Consider the following 21,898-nt stretch of genomic DNA (forward strand, 5'->3'; position numbering starts at 1 on the left):
CAGCAATGATAAGTTTGAATATTCAATATTTAAATACTTCATGAAAGGATGAGACTAAAAGTTTTTCTCATCCACCATTACAGACTACATGGGGTAATTATTTTTTAAAAAATAATTTTTTTGGAGTGTCGTGGACAACTGACTCCTAAAGTTTTTCATATTCTCCATATCCTATGTGGTGGTTAGTTCGCAGATGGTGAAATAACTTGGTGAGATGTCGAATTGCAACCTATTTCCAACACAGTTTGCAGATTACCATCTTCTGAGCAGCATCTGTCCTTTGAAAGTCAAACCACCTCCAACCAAATGAGGATGATCTACATCTAGCACTTAAATCTAATAGCATAGATTATGAGGATGGTGGTGTCTGTATTTTATCTCCTGGCACTGTCTGTTCGCTCACTTTTAAACAGCTGCACTTGCTTAACTTGTGGAACGGTGACCATGTGTACTGTACCTATACTACAAGCATGTGTATGCACAGTAGTCTATCCCTGCTAGGGTACATGTAGTCTCACTCCATCAGAAAAGTTTGGAGATCACCATCAGTGAGTTTTGTTTAAAACTGGTTGGGAACATTTAGAAGGCTTACTGAAGGTGTACATTCCTAAACCAATCCAAAACTTCATGGAGGTGGCCCTCAGTAGGGGCTGTGATTTTGAACTGCAAACAACAAAGATGCTCTTGTTAATGTGATCCAACAGACATCAAGCTTTAGATTACTGAACTGCTACATTCGTTAAAATATGAATTGTAAAAAATGTAAATATGTGTGACACCCTGTCAAAAGGAGGTGAAAAGAACTTCTATTAAGAGCTGATAATGATGAGCAATAGGAGATTCTCATTTCAGTACTCGTGTTTTAACATGCATGAAGATTGCATGTTATCCCCATGTATTTACAGATTGATTAGTACCAATGTTGGTAAATTCACTCACTCAAAAGCACTGTACTCGGTTCTTTTATTACCATATCTTCAGCTACAATGGCTCATCATGTGTTAAAGATTTTTTAGAATTGGTTTATGCTACTTTAGTCTGTTCATGACAGTTGGGATATATAGTGCACTTAGCCTTTTTCCTTTTCCAAGTATTTTCTTTCATCAAATGTGTGCATGATATGCCAAGTACAGTGCAGCATGCAGGTAGCTTAGCTCTTTACAAAAATATATGGATTTTATTAAAAACACAATGCAGTATAATAATTTCAGTTCAGTTACTGTTATATGTGCAAAGTGCAGCAAAATTCTTATGTGCACTTTTCACAACCACACTGCCACTCTGAGTGAATCTCACTGTGTAGCCTACATAAAAACACAACAAGCAGGCAAAAAGTAGACGTCATTTAGGTAAAAACTGATTAGAGTCTGCATAAATCTGTTGTTACAAGTCATGGCAAAACTTGAATGCTAAAAAAAACAGAATTGTAGAAACAAACAGAACAACAGACAGAGTCCACCTTGGCGAATGGTGTTGGGGGGGTTGTTTACCTCGAGGAAATAATACATTTTATCACAGAATCATTGTACTATTTCCAGTTTACTTTCACCATCAAACACTCAGAGGCATGAAAGGAAGGTTTCCCTAAATCTAAATATTTACTACATGTATTGGTAATTCTTTTTCACTTTTGGATCCCAGTATCCATTACCTCCATTATAAAATGCAAGAGTAGGCTAGCTATTTTTAGAAATGTATAAAGTGTTTCATTTCAGAAGACAATTTCAAGTGGCAAATTGATATATACAGTATACCATGACAGTGAAGAAATAATTTCAACTTGAAAAACACTCATCCATTAATATATTTACCTAATTTGTTTTACCTAACTTATTTATTATTGAAAGTGCTATAGCTCAAGTTAAAACTCAAATGTACTTTTTGGGATAGCCATTGTAAAGTATTTTGCAGCCTAGGTTTTAAAATGAAAATTAGTATAGCATTAACACAATTGCAAATGGCATGTTCTGTTACAGCAAATGCAGTTACAGATAACTGTGATCACTCTTGTTATACTGTACAGTAATCCCTCGCTATATCGCGTTTCGACTTTCGCGGCTTCACTCTATCGCGGATTTTAAATGTAAGCATAGCTAAATATATATCACGGATTTTTCGCTGGTTCGCGGATTTCTGCGGACAATGGGTCTTTTCATTTGTGACACATGCTTCCTCAGTTTGTTTGCCCAGTTGATTTCATACAAGGGACGCTATTGGCGGATGGCTTAGAAGCTACCCAATCAGAGCATGTATTACATATTAACTAAAACTCCTCAATGCTATAAGATATGCTTCCCGTGCGGCGCTTGATTGTTTGCTCGTCTCTGCCTCTATCTCACCCTCTCTGACATTCTCTGCGCCTGAGGGAGGGGGTGTGAGCAGAGGTGCTGTTTGCCTAGTGGATACGAACGCACCTCTAAGAAATGCCGCTTTTTCGTGGTGCTTCCAAAAGCACACGTATTGATTTTTTGATTGTTTGCTTTAATCTCGCGTGCTCTCTCTCTCTCTCTCTCTCTCTCTCTGACGTTCTCTGCGCCTGACGGAGGCGATGTGAGCAGAGGGGCTGTTTGCACAGAGGCTGTTTGCTTAGAAGATACTGACGCTCCTCTAAAAAATGCCGCTTAAACTTAAAAGCACACGTATTGATTTTTTGATTGTTTGCTTTTCTTTGCGAGCACTCTCTCTCTCTCTCTGAAATTCTCTGCTCCTGAAGAGAAGATATATTTGCATTCTTTTAATTGTGAGAAGGAACTGTCATCTCTGTCTTGTCATGGAGCACAGTTTAAACTTTTGACTAAAGGGTGTTATTTCATGTCTAGAGAGCTCTAATAATATTAACAGTGTGGGAGAGTTTATTAGGGGTTAAAATATATTAAAATAACTATACAAACATATGGTTTCTACTTCGCGGATTTTCATCTATCGCGGGGGGGTTCTGGAACACAACCCTCGCGATCGAGGAGGGATTACTGTATTTTAAAAATGAGAACTGTGAAAGTATAAAAATAGCTTTATTTTAATAAAGCTCCTCTTACACTAGGACTCAAATCATTATGGTCAACTAACACATTTTGCCACTGGCAACTAAACCTATTAACACTATTAGATAAAGGTTTTATTAAACTGATTTTTACATAAATCAAATTTTATAGGAACTAAGACTAACACGTCTCCAGTTGTATCTGTGAGAACAAAGAATTAATCAGTCTTACAGAAATATCAGTGATCAGGAAATTTCGAGATCACCCATTTATACTGTGTACAATAAAAGGCTGTTGTTACAAAAATAATTTAATCATTTGACCACAAGATAAACATTAACTAACACATTTTTTTTTATCCTGAGCTTATAGATAGGGTGAAAGTTTTATTAGCCTAACAAACTCACAAAAAGGATGTTCACAATGTTCAGAACATATTGTAATGCCGTTGTAAACCAAACAAAAAACATATATAATGAATATTAAGGAAATCTGAGATGATAATATCTGTTCAGCAACACTAAATCAGGTGTTAGTTACTATCTTTCCAAAGAACTATAAAACCCTTTTGAGTGTACAGACCAATCTTGCTACTGAATAAGGATGCCAAGGATCTTATGAAAGTTTTAGCAGACACTTACTGTCAAACCTTTGATGACTGTTTGAGTTAGACGTGTGAATAGACATTTGCCGCAATGTTGCAGTTCGAACAACGTGCTAACATCATGACAAAACATGTAGACAGATTTTATTTGAATATCAGAATAATGTACCTCTTATGAATATATACAATATTCCCACGAAGATCAATGTTAATCTTTCCTAGTATACAAGGAATTTTTGTCTCATTTTCTTTTGTGAGCAGTTTATTGCAAAGACTACATCTGGTGGGAGGAAAATGACATGTTTATTGTTAACATAGGAATTGTTTACACTAAAGTATATTTAAAAAGAGAATTACATTATTCATTAGAACATCTATGACATGAACAGGCCACTCGTATAGCAAGCCAATTTAACAATTCAGAAATATCTCAAAATGCATAAGAAATATGGAAATGCATTTTTGAAATCTAGATGTATTTTCAGATCTCTATCAAGATAACTTAAATGCATTTTAGGAGATCTCAAACAGATTTGAAAATATATTGAAATGATACACATTTAATTTTGAGAGATCTTTCTTGTAATTCAAGATATCTAGAAATACATTGCTATGCATTTTGAGATATTTCAAATACATTTCAAGATATGTTAAAGTCTATGCATTTTCATCATGCAATTTAAGATATCAAAATGGTCCGGATGTTACTTTAGGATATCTGACAATATGATCAAGATATACTAAAATGCATTTCAGACATCTAAAATACATTTTAAATATCTCAAACTCATTTCAGGATATCTTAAAATGATTATCTCCTCTATTTCAGATATCAATCCATCCATCTTACAAACCCACTTTTCCCCGGAGTATGGTAGCAGGGAAGCTGGATCCTATCCCAGTAAGCACAGGGCGTAAGGAAGGAACAATCCTTGGGAAGGGTGCGAGTCCACTGCCAGGTGATTTTCAGATATATTGAAATTTATTTTAAGATATCTCAAACACATTTTAAGACAGCTTAAAAAAAGACATTATTTCAAGATATCATTATGACACATTTACTGAATAATTCAATAAATCTAAAATGTTTCCAGATATCTCAAAATAGCTGCCTGTCCATTTTTAGATATCTGAAATGTATTTCAAGATCTCTGCATACCTTTCTACGCGTTTCAAGATATCTCAAATGCATTTCAAGATATCTTACAATAGACACAAAGTCCCCATTGAAAGAACAGGACATTTTACTCAAAGTAATTCCAGCATATCTTGAAATGAATTTCAGACATCCTAAAATGTATGCAAGGTGAGTTTGAGATGTCTTGAAATCCACAAGTATCTATTTTAAAAATCTGAAAAATTACATGAGACATCCTGAAATGTATTAAAGATATTACAAAATGTACTGCAGATAACCTTAAAATGTAAACAAAAATATTGAGATATCTGGAAATAAGTTTTGGCTATCTTAAATAGTGAAATGAATGTTAAGATAGCTGCAATTTATTTTGAGAGATCTCTAACTGTTAAGTCACCCTGCCTTACGTTAAGCCCAGCAAGCCTGCCAATCCTATTCACCTTAGTTTCTCCAAAATAAAATTAAGTTAAGCTCTGAAAGTCACTAAATATCTGCTCTCTACCACACTACTTGGTAATTTATACCATGTGCCTACGTTTCTTTGCATACAGAAAAACATTGTAAAATTTGTGCAAAATATCCGTAACCATGTCCCCATGTTTTTGTTGAAGACTTAATTTCAACATTAACAGTTGGGATCCTCTCTACTACTTCCCTTCAAAATTCAAAAACTTTCTGAGCCCACTTATTTTGATGCCAGGTCACATGACAAGAATCAAAACTATGGATTCAATAGCAATCCATCACCAGTATTTGGAATGTATGAGGAAATTAAACTACCAGGAGTAAACTCAAGAAGGATAAAATGACAGAAGGATATGACAACAGAAGGGATGCTACAGAGGTACAACAAGTAAATCAAGAATTACAGTAAGTGATAAAAGGGGAAATTGGACAGAAAACAGGAAACTATAACACTTCAGAATATTAGAACAATCTAGATGAGAACAGGCCATTCAGCCTAACAAAGCTCACCAGTCCTATCCACTTAATTCTTCTACATGAACATCAAGTTGAGTTTTGAAAGTCCCTAAAGTCCTACTGTCTACCACACTACTTGGTAGATTATTCCATGTGTCTATCTCTGAGTAAAGAAAAACTTTCTAATGTTGGTGCAAAATTTACACTCAATTTTTCAACTGTGTCCCCATGTTCTTCATGAACTCATTTTAAAATAACAGTCTCGATACACTGTACTACTTCCCTTCATAATTTTAAACACTTCAATCATGTCTCCTCTTGTTCTCCTTTTGCTTAAACTGAAAATGCCCTGTAGCCCTGGAATCAGCCTAGTCACTCTTCTCCGGGCTTTTTCAAGCATTGCTATGTCGGTCTGTAACCTGGGGCCCAAAACTGCACAGTACTCCAGATGAGGCCTCACCATTGTGTTAATAAAGCTCGAGCTTAACCTCATTAGACTTTAACTCTACACATTGTGCTATAAAACCTCACACTGTCTTAGCCTGCTTAATGACCTCTGAACACCGTCAGTTGACAGTGTAGAGTCAACTACGACTCCAAAATCCTTCTCATAAGGTGTACTTTCGATTTTTAAAACTCCCATTGTGATTTTTACTTTCCACATGTAATACTTTACTTTTACTTGTATTAAATTTCATTTGCCTCAAATCTGCCCAAACCTGTATGCTGTCCAAGTCCCTCTTTAATGATTCAACAGATTCTAGATTCTGCCAATCCACCTAGCTTGGTATCACCTGCAAACCTAATCAGCTTGTTACTTATATTCCTATCCAAATAATTTTTCTATACTAAAAATAGCAGTGGACCTAGCACGGACCCCTGTGGACCACCACTCTAAATGTCAACCAATTCTGATAGGGTTCCTCGTACTATAACCCTCTGCTTCCTGTGTCCGAGCCAATTATGCATCCACCTGCAAATACCACCTTGATCCCCCACTTCTTTTAGTTTCATGTCCAACTTCTCATGTGGCACCTTATCAAATGCTTTCTAAAAGTCAACTATCATATGCACCACTTTGATATCATCTTGTTGCTTCCTCATAGAATTCCAGCATGTTGGTAAAATATTACCTCCTGCTCTCTTCTGAACCCCTGCTACCTGTTCAGTAAAACTCCCATTCTTGGCATTCTTGTTGCTGAATCTTAGCCTCAATAATTCCTTCCATTAATTTACCTGTGATGTACGTTACACTTACTATCCTATACAGTAATCCCTCGCTATATCACGGTTCGACTTTCGCGGCTTCACTCTATCGCGGATTTTAAATGTAAGCACATCCAAATGTATATCACGGATTTTTCTCTGGTTCGCCGCTTTCTGCGGACAATGGGTCTTTTAATTTAGGTTACATACTTCCTCAGTTTGATTGCCCAGTTGATTTCATACAAGGGACGCTATTGGCGGATGGCTTAGAAGCTACCCAATCAGAGCATGTATTGCATATTAACTAAAACTCCTCAATGCTATAAGATATGCTTCCCGCGTGGCGCATTTTTTGTTTGCTTCTCTCGGTCTCTCTCACTCTCTCTGCCTGACGGAGGGGGTGTGAGCAGAGGGGGCTGTTTACAAAGTGGCTGTTTGCCTAGAAGATAGGACGCTCCTCTACAAAATGCCGCTTTATCGCGGTGCTTCTGTATACTTAAAAGCAAGTATTGATTTTTTTATTGTTTGCTTTTCTTAGCGAGCGCTCTCTCTGACATTATCTGCTCTTCACGGTGCTCCTTTGAAGATAAGATATGTTTGCTTCTTTTAATTGTGAGAACGAACTGCCATCTCTGTCTTGTAATGAAGCACAGTTTAAACGTTTGATTAAAGGGTGTTATTTTATGTCTAGAGGGCTCTAATAATGTTAACAGTGTGGGAGAGTTTATAAGGGCTTAAAATATATAAAAATAACCATACAAACATATGGTTTCTACTTCGCGGATTTTCACCTATCATGGGGGGGTCTGGAACGCAACCCCCGCGATCGAGGAGGGATTACTGTAGTTGCTTTGATCTGTTCAGTCACTGTTTTTATATAATCCTTCTACTGTATATAAAAGCGGTCGGAATTGTCCTTCCGTCCCGTGAGTGCTTCACAGGCGTGGAGTTTCACACATGCCCCGTCCATTTTGCAATGCACGATGGGATTTGTAGTTTCGTTTTTCCAGGTAAAAGATGATTTTCTACTCCAGACTGTGTGATATCTTCTTCTTTCTTACTATATAAAAGCGGTCGGGATTGTCCTTCCGTCCCGTGAGTGGAAAGCGTAGCAGTATTCCGCTTATCACAGACTTACTACTTGCAGCTTGCGGTACGAAGCGACATGATGTGAGCAGAGTTCTGGTGCTCCCATCGTTCCATTGCTTTTGTGCGCGATGCGCTGGAAAAATAGACAAAATTATGTCTCCGGAAATAATTAATGCTGATGGAGTACAAATGCCTCACCGCGTAGTAAATATCAGGGGGGTTCAAAAGGGCGACCTCAATATAGAAAAAAAGTTTAAATTTCATCACAAAAATAACAGAAACTACGAGTATTAAAGTAATACCACTCCAATGCAATATAACCAAATTAATCAGTTTGTATAAAATATCAAATTGATCTACATATTGAATTGCCTTAAGAAGTGGTCAACTTAAAAGTTGGTCGCCTTAAAAGGCGGGTCAGCCTAGTGGGATAATATTTGCCATTTTCAGTCCTTCAGAATTTCCCCAGTGCACAGTAACTTCCTAAAAATATGCATCATGGGTTTTTATATGTACTCTCTAACCTTCTTAAGAACTTGAGGATACAAAATTACTTGGTTCTGGTGATTTGTTTGATTTCAGCACATTTAATCTGAACACTACCTCCAAGTCTAAAATTTCCAAATCTCTTAATATCTCCTTAGTAGTTACTTTTACTGCTGGGAGGTTATCTACATCGTCACATGTGAGGACATCAGAAAAGTGCAAGTTTCGAGCATCTGCTATTCCAATGTCTACATTTCTTTAATTCTCCTTTACTATTCTGGATGCAATTCACCATTAATTTTACTGAATCAGCCCACAGTCTAGGAGTTATCTTTGATTATATCATGTCATTTAAAGTGCACATTACTAAGTTGTCTAAATCAGGTTTCTTCCATCTTAAAAATGTTGGGAAATTATGGTGTTTTCTAAATAAGCAGGATTCTGAGAAATGAATTCATGCATTTATTTCTAGTAGGACTGACTACTGCAATGTGGTGTTCAATGGATGTTCAAACTGTTCTTTATACAGCTTCCAGTTAATTCAAAATGCTGCTGCAAGAATTATAACAAGAACAAGAAAATACAAACACATAAGACCAGTTCTTAAATCCTTACACTGGATCCCAGTTATGTTTAGGGCAGATTTCAAAATCCTCTTTTTAACATATAAAGCCTTAAATGGCCAAGGTCTGGCTTACTTGTCTAAACTTATCATGACTTACAAACCAGAGTGCACACTAAGACCTCAAAATGCCGGTCTGCTTATGATTCAAAGGATTAATAAAATAACAGTGGGAGGTCGAGCTTTTAGTTACAGGGCCCGTAAACTGTGAAATGATCTGCCTACTACTATAACAGATGTCCCTTTGGTCTCAGCTTTCAAATCCTAGCTGAAGACTACTTCAATTTAGCATATTCTGACTAGAGCTGCTAATTAACTGTACAGACCGCATCTCTATTAGTTATTATCACTAAAACATAAGTAATATGTTTCTTTTCTCAGTACTTAAATGTGGTACTTGGTGTTACTGCCCACCTACCAAGTTGTTTTGCCTGCCTAAAGTAAAGTCATCAATGACGGAGAATCGCAGGAATCATCGAGTAGAAGGGGTTCTTTCATCAGACTGGCTAGCATAGCAATGACTCAGCTGTGGAATGGCCAATAGGGGGAGGCAGCATGATGGCCAAGTTCTCCAGTACTCTGAACAATTTCAAATCGTATTATGTGATATCATATAGTGTTGAATTCTGCACAGTACTAGTAACATTTCTATTGCTCTATTATATTGTATTGAGGATTACTTGTGTTCTGTGTATTGTATTGCATTGACCCCCCTTTGACACTCATTGCATGCCCAACCCACCTGGAAACTGCCTTTCCCAAAGTTTCTTCTATTTCTTTTTCTTTTTTTTTTTTTTTTTACCTACAGCGTTTTTTTTGGGAGTTTTTCCTTGTCTTCTTAAAGAGCCAAGGCCATGGGGCTGTGAAAAGGCAGGGCCTGTTAAAGCCCATTGTGGCACTTCTTGTGTGATTTTGGGCTATATAAAAAAATAAACTGTATTGTAATTCACCTCCTCATGGACTGTTTTTACTATTAAAATAATAAAAATCTCTTTGGTTCATCTTCTGCCTTATTTGCTATATTCCTCTCTGCCAAATTTGGCAGGCTCATTCCTTACAGCTTACTTACAAAAGTTGGGCAGGTTTCATTTCGAAATTCTACGCGTAAAGGTCATAACTGGAAGCTATTTTTCTCCATATACTGTAATGGAGTTGAGCGCGATGGCCAGGGGGGGCGGAGTTTCATGTGACATCATCATGCCTCCCATGTAATCATGTGAACTGTCAACGCAGTACGTAGAAAACAAGGAAGAGCTCCAAAAAGTGCTGAAGAAAACATGCATTATACAATTGAGAAGGCAGCACAACAATAAGAAGCGAGCGACTGACACACACAACCATATTCATGAGTGCAACTATTTCGGAAACAAAGCACGGTGTAAACCTAAAGTTTAAATTAAGTTCATAGACAGGCTGCCGCTGGCGTTTGACAGTTAGGCCGGGTGAGGGAGTCACGTCATCATCTCCCCTCCCATTCACCTCATTTCGCTCTGAGCTGAGCTCCGCAGCCAACGCAGTCTTGCGGAACCAACTTTGTGACGCTGCCACCAAATACTCACAGAAAAATCCACAAGTTAATACACACGCTGTCTCTAGAGTATCTCCACACTCTGAATCCTCCAGGCACTACTTACAAAAGGTTACATTAACAATCGTGTTACATTATTTTTAAAATGTTTCCTTTTCTTAGCACAAGCACAGCTGAGAAGCTTCAATGCATGTGTTCCATAACGCGTTAAAAAATCACGCATTTAATCACACTTTGCATTCCAAGCAAAGGGGAACTTCTCTCAATGCACGATTTCCTGGTACACCGATTACATTAATCAGCGCTTCCCGATTCATTTTACCCTCCCACCCCCTTGGTTTGAGAAGAAGTATGAAAAAATATGAGGTTAACACAGAAAAGCAGATCACCAATTGAAGCTTTATGAATAATGGATACTTTATTCCCCATCAATAATTGTTTTGGTAAAGCCATACTCAGTTTAATCCCCCTTGCATTTTATAATTTTTCCGCGACTAGCCAAGATTAAATGAATGGTAAAAAAGTAAGAGCGAAGCTAGGGTGACTTATTCAGGCAGGCGGGCAACAGCTCAATAGCTCGAATTTGGATATAAGTAGGTTCTATTTAGTCACCAGAAATATCTGGAATGGAAGTTGAATTTGCATCTACTGATGTTTCATAAATGTTATGAAGACCATAGAGAAGAGAAATATAAAACAGCAATAGCAAAAAATACAAGTTTTGGGGAAAGTGCAAAATAACTGAAACAGATGCAGGTAGTAGTAAAAGAGTAAAGAGTAAAAATTTTATGTAATTTTGTTGTCATAAATGAATCACAAAATAGAATGGTGAAAACTGCCATGTCTAATAACAATATGATAAATTAAATTTTTCCTGGTAAGTTTAAGTAACAAAGAACTGTTCGAAAGTAATGGCTTTAAGTAATGAAGTTTGGACATAGACAAGTAAAACCTGGAGTGAACCCACACATATACACTAAGGGGGCAACATACAAAACTCAAAGTCTGTGCTTTTTATTCAAAAAAGTGCCCTTGTACTTACCTATACAATGAAGCAGCATTTCCAGGAGAATCTGGGTTTTTAAACTCTGGATCAAAAAGCCTTTCAATTTTCTTCTGAAATAATTTGCTACAAAAACCAAATTGCTTCATAAATAAGCAAGATTATTATAAAACAAAGGATTAGCAGCATGTCACTACAATGCTATTCATTACCTATAATGCTGAGCTTTGAAAAACAATATATTTCTTCCATTTTTTTCAGTATTTAATGTTCTAACTAAAATGTTTGAACTAAACAGCTGCATAATTTAGAATTGTCCAATGTAAGGCAGTTACCATTCTTGTGCATCACATCAATCCATTACAGGGCCCACCCACACCTGCTCAATCCAAAGATGACATGTACTAAAGATAAGATGGGGTTTACCTTTTAAATTAAATTAGGAGACTGTAATAATTAAATCACTGCCCCTTAAAGGTCTCCTTAACTTACAATATATGGTGTACAACTGGCACTGCTTATCATTTTTGAGAAGATACTGCAAATAACAGAAACCTCCATCAATTCCTTTATTTTTATGTCTGTAAAGTTGGAGTTGTATAGAATTTGTGCTTACAGTGACAGTAACAGATACAAACTAGAAAGTAATACAGGACAGGTTATGAATCCATACAAAAACCAAAGACTCTACAGAAATTGTAGCCGATGCATAAGGCGAAGTCAGGCACGGGTAAGAGGTGTGTCAAAGAAATCTTACAGTCCAAAAGTTCGTTTTAAAATATTTAGTGAAAGTTAAAGGCAAATAATCCACACAAGAATAAAAGGAAAAATAGTTACACACATAGAATAAAAGGCAAAAAAAAAAAAAAAAAAAATTATTGTCTATAAACTTAGCTTTTCTTGAGAAACTTTAGTTATTTCTATACTTAAAGGTTCTTAATTTCTTCTTCTGTATGCCTTAAGCATACGGTTCAACACTTAAATAAGTGCTATTTTACGAGTTACTTCACACTCAAAAGGCCCTTAGGCCGTTGGCACATAGACATGTGCTCAGGAACGGTCACATGAGCAAGCTCGATCACAAGCACAAACACGGTTAAAAACCGTATACCTCTATACCTTACACAAGGCAAGGCTAGACACTAACTGGAGAACATTGTTCACTCAAAGCTGTTAGAAAATGACAGGAAAATACCAACACAATTCTATTCACAGGGGTTATAGGAACCTCCCATATTTTATGCATTATCATCTAGTAAAATATTCATGCATTCTGGTTGGGGCTTTCATCATAAGGCAGTTATGCTCTGCCACTATATAGCTTCCATTATGAATCTGTATCTACCTATTTTTCGGAACACAACTCTTCCCACCAGAGACCCAGGAGGATTTTGTATTTTTATGCATAATCTGGTGAAGGTACGATATTAAAACTTAAAATATTAACTGGTTGGAAATCATTAAAGACATCCAGAGCTATGCTTCTCAATTAGATAATTATTACAAATTAATCTATATATACCAAATATACACTGATCAGCCACAACAATAAAACTACTGACAGGTGAAGCAAGTAACAATTAGAACATTATAACAGTCTAAACAAGATCAGGTCATTCAGACCATCAAAGCTCACCAGTCCCATCCACTTAATTCTTCCAAATTATCATCTAATTTTTCCTAATTTCTAATTATCACATCATAATTGCACCGGTCAAGGGATAGGATATATTAGTCAGAAAGGGAAGGTAATGTGTTAAAAGCAGGAAAAATGGCCAAGCCTAGGGATCTGAGCAACTCTGCCAAAAGCCAAATTGTGATGGTTTGACGACTGGGTCGGAGTATCCCCAAATAGCAGGTTTTGTCGGGTATCCCATTAGGCAGTGATTAGAACCTACCAAATATAATCCAAGGAAGGACAACTGCTGAACTGGCAACAGGGGCATAAACGCCCACGCCTCATTAATAACATTGAGGAACAAAGGCTAGCCTGCCTGGTCCAATCTCACTGAAACGCTACCGATTTGCTGAGAACCTTAATGCTGGCCATAAGAGAAAGGTTTCAGAACACACAGTGCATCACAGCTTGCTGTGTATTGGGCTCCGTAGCTGTGGATCGATCAGTGTGCCAATACTGTTCATGTTCATGTTTTCTTCTAGATCATGTGGATGGCCGGGAACATATTTCTTGCTTACCTGGGGAAGAGATGGTAGAAGGATACACTATGGGAATAAGGCAAGCCTGTGGAAGAAGTGTGATGCTATGGGTAAAACTATGCTGGGAAACCCTGGCTCCTGGAGGTCATGTTGATGTTACTTTGACACATACAACCTACCTAGGCTGTAGCAGACCACATACACCCCTTCATGGCAATGGTATTCCCTGATGGTAGTGGTCTCTTTAAACAAGATAATGGGCCCTGCCTCACTGCAAAACTTGTTCAGGAATGGTTCGAGGAACTGTTTCCTGAAGAGGCATTAGCTCTCTTGGAAATGTGTTCTTTTAAAATTGTGGCATATTAATTAATTAAACAATATCATAATATACCAGAAACGGCGATATCCCTCCCATCGTGATTACGGTGGTACAAGAATCACATGAGAAAAAATATCTTTTAGCTTACATTTACTGGCGATTACGCGTTACAGACGGAGAGGCGCATGGACAGACTTAATCCAGGTGGGAAATCTGGATCAACACAGTCAGCCATTTTCTCGTCACCACGCTGGGAGGTTTTTCTTCGAACTTTGTCGATTCCGCCTCCAAGGGTCTGGCTGCTGTCCAAGCCTTTTATAATGTCTTGCTTCATTTGCTGGTCTTCTCTGTCTCCAAACAAGGGCTGAATTCCTCCTCCACAAAATACAGAAATATCATAGTGCTTACATGCCGATTCTCATTCCCCCAATAAGGAAAAAGATTTGTGCTGACAGAGGACAGAAATACACTATCCTGTGTTTAAGCTGACTATACAAGCCTCCAGTTGTCTTTGGCTATCTAATCCAGTGCTTGGCTAGCAATTCTAACTGCTGCGCGCCTGTGTGCCAAATTTAACATGCACATGTGAATAAAACTCATAACAGTATTGTCCAGATATAGTGACATAATGAAAAATGTAGTATAACAAGCCACCCTTTGTCACTGGATCTGTGACAAAAAACAATACTTAAAAGTTATATCCACAAAGCAAAAGGTACTTGATCCTCCATCACAGTGTAGTCATTTGCGGACATGTAAGATGTAGTATCACTATGGCTTTTGTACCATTCATCTAAAACCAGCGTAAACATGGACAGTTACATTTAACATGTTGTTATCAAGTAGTGATCAGTGTATCTCATCAATGGTGTTAGTGGAGACTTTTTCCCTGTTATTTCTTACATAGTCTGTGTTGTGTCTATATATTACTGAATTCATGCAGTGGGTGTCATAGCATCAGATTATATTAGAATCCTATATAGCATCTTAATGGATTACTATTCTTTGGCACTCATATCATTTCTAGCTTCAATATGTTGCTAGATATGCCCCACCCTTTGGTGTCTGATCCCTTTTTTGAGTTACAATAGTTGTAACATAACTCGGATGCTATTCTAGCTTCATTGCTATGATTATTAATTGTTCTTAACTAGTATTATTGCATAATTGTTCATTCACTATCTGTTATCCTCCCCAACTTCACTATCAGATGTTCCATTCCAAGTTAAAAATTTACAAGTTCACATCATTGATAAATCATGCATATCCTCATACCTTTGAGCCCTTCTTATAATAGTTTCAAGTATATTCCTAGGCTTGCTATATTATGTGCAGCAGATTAAAAGTCATTAGTGCAGTACAGTCTCTGTAAATCTTCGTTTGTATATACACCACCTGTTACTTCAATTCATAAAACTTTACCACTGAATGGAGAGGCTTTAACTACTAAATTGAGTCGCCAAACTTAACTACTGTACTTGCTAGGCTAACTAAAGAAGGGTGCAAGGTAGAGCAAATACATAACATAAAGCAATTATTTCCCAATCATATGTATCATACAAATGAAGATTTACAGAGACTGTACTGCACTAATGACTTTTAATCTGCTGCACATACCTGAGAATAGCTGGTGAAGAAACACTTGCTTTTCCAGAGGGAACAGAGTGAATAACTAAAGAAAGATTGTAAGTCCAGCTACTCAGCTTTGATGCCATGATGTGGGCAGACATTTTTACTACCAAGACAAGTTTTATGGACTCTTCCGGGACAGGCTGTAACTACTGCGGTGATGTAACAGCTGTTGAAGGCTCCCATGAATGACCACTGCATAAAGTACAAGCCTAGAGGGAAGTGCACCTCTACTAAAAAGGGACAGTCACCATGTGTTCATCCTATGAGCACCCTAATGGTAAAATTATTGTTTACTTTCTGTAGTGCCTTGAAGCAGTCACACTTTGTTCAGACGGATCTGCAAAATATATATCAAGCCTAGGAATATACTTGAAACTATTATAAGAAGGGCTCAAAGGTATGAGGATATGCATGATTTATCAATGATGTGAACTTGTAAATTTTTAACTTGGAATGGAACATCTGATAGTGAAGTTGGGGAGGATAACAGATAGTGAATGAACAATTATGCAATAATACTAGTTAAGAACAATTAATAATCATAGCAATGAAGCTAGAATAGCATCCGAGTTATGTTACACCTATTGTAACTCATAAAGGGATCAGACACCAAAGGGTGGGGCATATCTAGCAACATATTGAAGCTAGAAATGATATGAGTGCCAAAGAATAGTAATCCATTAAGATGCTATATAGGATTCTAATATAATCTGATGCTATGACACCCACTGCATGAATTCAGTAATATATAGACACAACACAGACTATGTAAGAAATAACAGGGAAAAAGTCTCCACTAACACCATTGATGAGATACACTGATCACTACTTGATAACAACATGTTAAATGTAACTGTTTGTCCATGTTTACGCTGGTTTTAGATGAATGGTACAGAAGCCATAGTGATACTACATCTTACATGTCCGCAAATGACTACACTGTGATGGAGGATCAAGTACCTTTTGCTTTGTGGATATAACTTTTAAGTATTGTTTTTTGTCACAGATCCAGTGACAAAGGGTGGCTTGTTATACTACATTTTTCTTTATGTCACTATATCTGGACAATACTGTTATGAGTTTTATTCACATGTGCATGTTAAATTTGGCACACAGGGGCGCAGCAGTTAGAATTGCTAGCCAAGCATTGGATTAGATAGCCAAAGGCAACTGGAGGCTTGTATAGTCAGCTTAAACACAGGATAGTGTATTTCTGTCCTCTGTCAGCACAAATCTTTTTCCTTATTGGGGGAATGAGAATCGGCATGTAAGCACTATGATATTTCTGTATTTTGTGGAGGAGGAATTCAGCCCTTGTTTGGAGACAGAGAAGACCAGCAAATGAAGCAAGACATTATAAAAGGCTTGGACAGCAGCCAGACCCTTGGAGGCGGAATCGACAAAGTTCGAAGAAAAACCTCCCAGCGTGGTGACGAGAAAATGGCTGACTGTGTTGATCCAGATTTCCCACCTGGATTAAGTCTGTCCATGCGCCTCTCCGTCTGTAACCGCGTTAATCGTCAGTAAATGTAAGCTAAAAGATTTTTTTTCATGTGATTCTTGTACCGCCGTAATCACGATGGGAGGGATATCGCCGTTTCTGGTATATTATGATATTGTTTAATTATTTAATATGCCACAATTTTAAAAGAACACATTTCCAAGAGAGCTAATGCCTCTTCAGGAAACAGGAACAAAGCAAAATGTTTAAGCTTTTCAACTTGCCCATAAATTCCATCAATCTTAATCTAATCAAGTATCTGGAAATATCAGATCTCTGGAGGGCCCACCTCACAACTTACAGAACCTAAAGGATCAGCTGCCAAGATCTTGGCGTCAGATGCCACAGGACTCAATAGGTCAGAGCTGTTTTGGCAGCATGAGGAGGACCTACACAATATTAGGCAGGTGGTTTTAATGTTATTACAGATCAATTTATATATAACTAACTATAGAGCTACTTATAAGAGACACAAAATAATATAAATATTACATTTGTATTTTTTACTACATAGTGGATGGAAGCTGAAGTCAGTCTTGGCAGTATGAAATGCAAGAAAGCAACCTGCAGACTACCACTTTGTCATGGAGAGACTGCACAAACTACATTTAGATACTGGAAGTGCAAAAAATAAACCTAGCTCTAGCCAGGAGCACCAACCACTGTCAGTATATTTCACTCTAAGTTCTCCACCTCCAAGTATAATTTTTATTGATTTGGAAAAAACATAAAATAACATAACTTTCTCATACCCATTAAAACCAATCTGGGGTTTGCAAGGTATTGTAGCCTATCCTAAGTAAATCTGATGTAAGATAATTCTGAACCTTGAACACAGTGCTGATCCATTATCCAAACTCATTCCTGCAATCACACAAGGACAATGCCCGATTGCTTCAGACCAACAGCTTTTACACCACCATTAAGCAAAATGATGTTGGTGATAAGAAGAGCGAGCACAAATGTCGTCATAACAAAAAAGTTTAGCAAATAAAATAGGGTTCAGATTGAAAGAGGACGGCATGATGGTTCAGTGGTTAACACTATTGCTTGATGGAGCCAGTACTATAGGTTCAAATCTCACAACCAATCCCTGTCTCTATAGACTTTGAAAATTCTCCTCATATTTGTGTAGGCCTGTTCCCTTTCACATGCTAAAGATATTTACTTATTTATTTATTATTTATTTTATTTATTTAACTGAATATTCTAAATTGGCTCAGTGCAAGTATGGGCGAGTGTCTGAATGATCCCTGCAGCAAAAACAGATTAACACTACCAAGCTCATTGAAACCTGTAAGTTCAGATCTATAACAGCCTGGGGGTACTCGGCAAACAAAAATGGTAACTAACTTGGATATTTAGATTTCTATAATTTAAACAAAATGTAGAAGGCATTGTAAATTATATAATGTAAATGTAAAAAATAATTAAAAGTCTATCATGGTGTAAACCAATGAACTGATTTCCATTTTTTCTTATCTGAAAGAGAAACTGAACAAGTATTAACTGGATTTATCTAATTAAGAAACAAGTTAGAACAGAAAGTTTTATCTAATTTACAATCGACTCTATTCATTATTGGGATTGGATATTTATAACATCATATCAGACTTGAGTTTCTTAGGTACAGCAGCACAGACAAGACAGCCTTATTAAATTTTATTATCAAGAAATTGCTACAGAGTACTTTGTATTTGGACATCTATGTAGGTAACAATTACATAAGTGGTCTTTGCTCATATATTATTCCTGTAATTGCCTAAAAATAAAAACTCTCTAATCTAATTTTCTTGTGAATAATAGTTACATCAAATAAGAACGTACTTTATAGGGATTAGTAAGGATTCAGAGTTTTTTTAGTTTTTGTATTTGACAGTTTAATTAGAATAAACATTGCTTCAGTAAATGCAACAACCTACACTAAGACACACACATTTGGTCAAATAAACGTGTAACAGTAAAATTAGTCCAACATGAACTTACCTCTTAAATTTATCCTTTTTATCTTTGACATCATCTGCTTCAGTATGAGTAAACAGATCAGATATTCGCATCGCTAAATTAGCATTGATACAGTTCATATTACACGGAGTTGCTACAATGGCACTCATTTGTTTATGGCAAAAATGGATACATTCTTCAACCTGCAAGAGCATTGGGACATGAATCTTATAGGTTATTCAAACAGGAAAAATACTTTTGACTTCACAATAGCTTTTTAACAACATGGAAATAACATCTGCCTTAACTGTTTTAAACCAGTTTAGTACAACACTAATCACTGTAATAAATAGCCTTCAGCAGCTATACTACCACCATGTAAAAAACAAATTTAATAAAACACAGTAAACCACATTAAATGGTTAAAGACTAAAAAAAAAATTCAACTGTGGAATGTAATTTGTTTTCATTATATGTTTAATAACTAATATTTCAGAGGTTAGAATTAATAAATTATAAGTGACTATTATAATATGATTTAGTTCTGTCTGGAGATATTTAGTCATGTCATTACCATATATACGTAAGCCACAATTGCAGTTGCCTTTTGTACGATTTACTCCAACAGTTATTCATATACTTACTAAGGAATCCATCTTCAAAAACTCCGATGATATTAGGATTGAAATCACATTACTAGGCTCTGAAAATATTAAAATAAAATAGTTAATTGGCAAAATACAAAATATATGTGAAAAAAATCTCATTAAATGAATTCTATGAAACAATTTCTTATATATTTGAAACACACATAGCCAAATTATTTTGTTCTATATGGACATACAGAATATTAAACTATATTTAGTCAACACTTATCAGGGCAGTTATACTGTGTATTATTTTGTTCTATATGGACATGCAGAATATTAAACTATTTATATTTAGTCAATACTTATTTAAGGCAGTTATACTGTGTATGCAAAAGCAGGTTTACAGTTCATATGGAAAAAGACATGCAAATTATGATTATTACAATAGCTTTATTAACTCAAACAAATGTCACAATGGCACAGTGCACTTTGGTACAATCTCACAAGTGCTAAAATTGCTGGCCTTCATTATTCACACATTCTTGTAGTCTACTTGCTACACTAAAGAAGGCTTTGCCACAGAGTTTTTCTTGACATGCTTTTCTTATGTAGCCCAACATCATCCACAGTACAAGACTGTTGTGAAAAGATGGTATCTTTGACAACACCCCAAAAGAAGAAGTCCATTGGGGCAAAGTCTGGTGACTGGGTTGGCCATTCCACTTGCCCTCATCAACCTATCCACCAGTTGGGTAATTGTTCATCAAGAAAATCGTGCACGTTTAAGACATAGTGTGGTGGAGCTCTGGCAGTTTGAAAGAAGTCATCATCATTATCATGCTCTTTCTGTAATTGTAGTAAAACAGTGTCCCTCAGCACGTTAAGATACAGGTCATGCTTAACAGATGTATGGACAAAAATAGGTTCAAGTACACCTTTACATGAAATTTCACTCAAAATGTGATCCCCGGCTAATTCAACTGTTCTTCTATTGTTATATGGGGATTTTGTGCGGAAAAGTGGACACAATTGAGCTGATTTATAGTACCTGAAAGTTTAAACTGAGCTTTGTCGGACCACGTGATTTTATCAATGATGCCATTGCCTTGCCTTTTCTTCATTCATAACCACTTTGCATAATTGTAAACAGTGATCCGGGTCATCCTCTAATAATTAATTAATCTTGGCTGTTCCATTTTCAAACCTAAATGTTGCATTAGACGACTCAACATGTTTAACTGTTTAGGCTAAAAGCACCACACACAGGCACACGTAGCTGATGCCCTCCCTTGTTAGCTTGAGGTCTGCATGTATGAAATTCATAGCCTGCTTTCTTTCCTGTGTGTGCAGCATCTGCCTTTATCTGTATTCTCCAAACCTTAAGCATAACCCTCGAACCTGGACCAGCAAGGCCCCCTGAGCCCAAGGACACACCAGTGGCCCCCAATCACTCCATGCCCTTCTTTTTCTTGACGCTAACCTGAGCCTTGAATCCAGACTAATCCGGGTCATTGGACCAAGGACCCCCGGCAACCCCCAAAACTGAACTTTAGTGGCCCTCCTGACCTCACCACAGGCCATCTCGAGACCTGCTGTCGGATGGACGATGGTGGTTCTGGGGTCGTGAAGTACTGTGGGGTCTCCCCCGGCCGGATCGATCAGGTTTGTGACTAAATGCTGACCCCACATGCCTCTAACTTCTGCAAGGGCCCAGTGGGGCGCACAGACTGGGGACTCCGAGGAGGATGCATCCATGCTGCCCAGCCTGGAAATGCCCCAGTGCCTCCCCACCCTAGTTTGGGGCTCCTGCCACCCAGCTGAACCATGACAGCTCACCCACCATCCGTCAGAGGTGTACCCACCACAGGGACCTTCCGGGCCTACCTAGCTGATCCTGCCAGTAACATATGCTTGTCTCAAAGATTTAGCCATGCGTGTCCAAGTGCACAATGAAGTGACAGTTAAACTGCAAATGGCTCATTACATCAGTTATAGTCCCCTTTGAATGCTCCACATTACTTGGGTAACTGTAGTAATTCTAGTACTAATTTGTGCAAATGACTGCTGGGGATGTGTGCATTTATCAGACCAAAAACCCACCTGGGCTCCTGAGCCTGGCCAGCTTTGGTAACTCTAGATAACCTTGGGCTGATTGCGTGCCCTCTGTGGTGGCAACA

General features: G+C 37.3%; 1 protein-coding gene across 8 annotated transcripts in view; it reads right to left on the reverse strand.

Moving 5' to 3' along the window:
• The window catches only part of kiaa1841 (KIAA1841 ortholog), a 124,626-nt gene that overhangs the window by 63,393 nt on the left and 39,335 nt on the right, over positions 1–21,898 (reverse strand). For 7 of the 8 annotated variants that reach the window (XM_039737972.1, XM_039737971.1, XM_039737977.1 and 4 more), the window contains 4 exons: positions 19,776–19,834; positions 19,174–19,334; positions 11,618–11,704; positions 3,755–3,865 (listed from right to left, as the gene is read on the reverse strand). In XM_039737972.1, coding sequence (XP_039593906.1) covers positions 3,755–3,865; positions 11,618–11,704; positions 19,174–19,334; positions 19,776–19,834 — 418 coding nt within the window. The remainder of the gene's footprint in view (positions 1–3,754; positions 3,866–11,617; positions 11,705–19,173; positions 19,335–19,775; positions 19,835–21,898) is intronic. The other variant, XM_039737978.1, reaches the window with a different exon arrangement.

This window comes from Polypterus senegalus, chromosome 16 (assembly GCF_016835505.1).
Source record: "Polypterus senegalus isolate Bchr_013 chromosome 16, ASM1683550v1, whole genome shotgun sequence".
NCBI classification, from domain to species: domain Eukaryota; kingdom Metazoa; phylum Chordata; class Cladistia; order Polypteriformes; family Polypteridae; genus Polypterus; species Polypterus senegalus.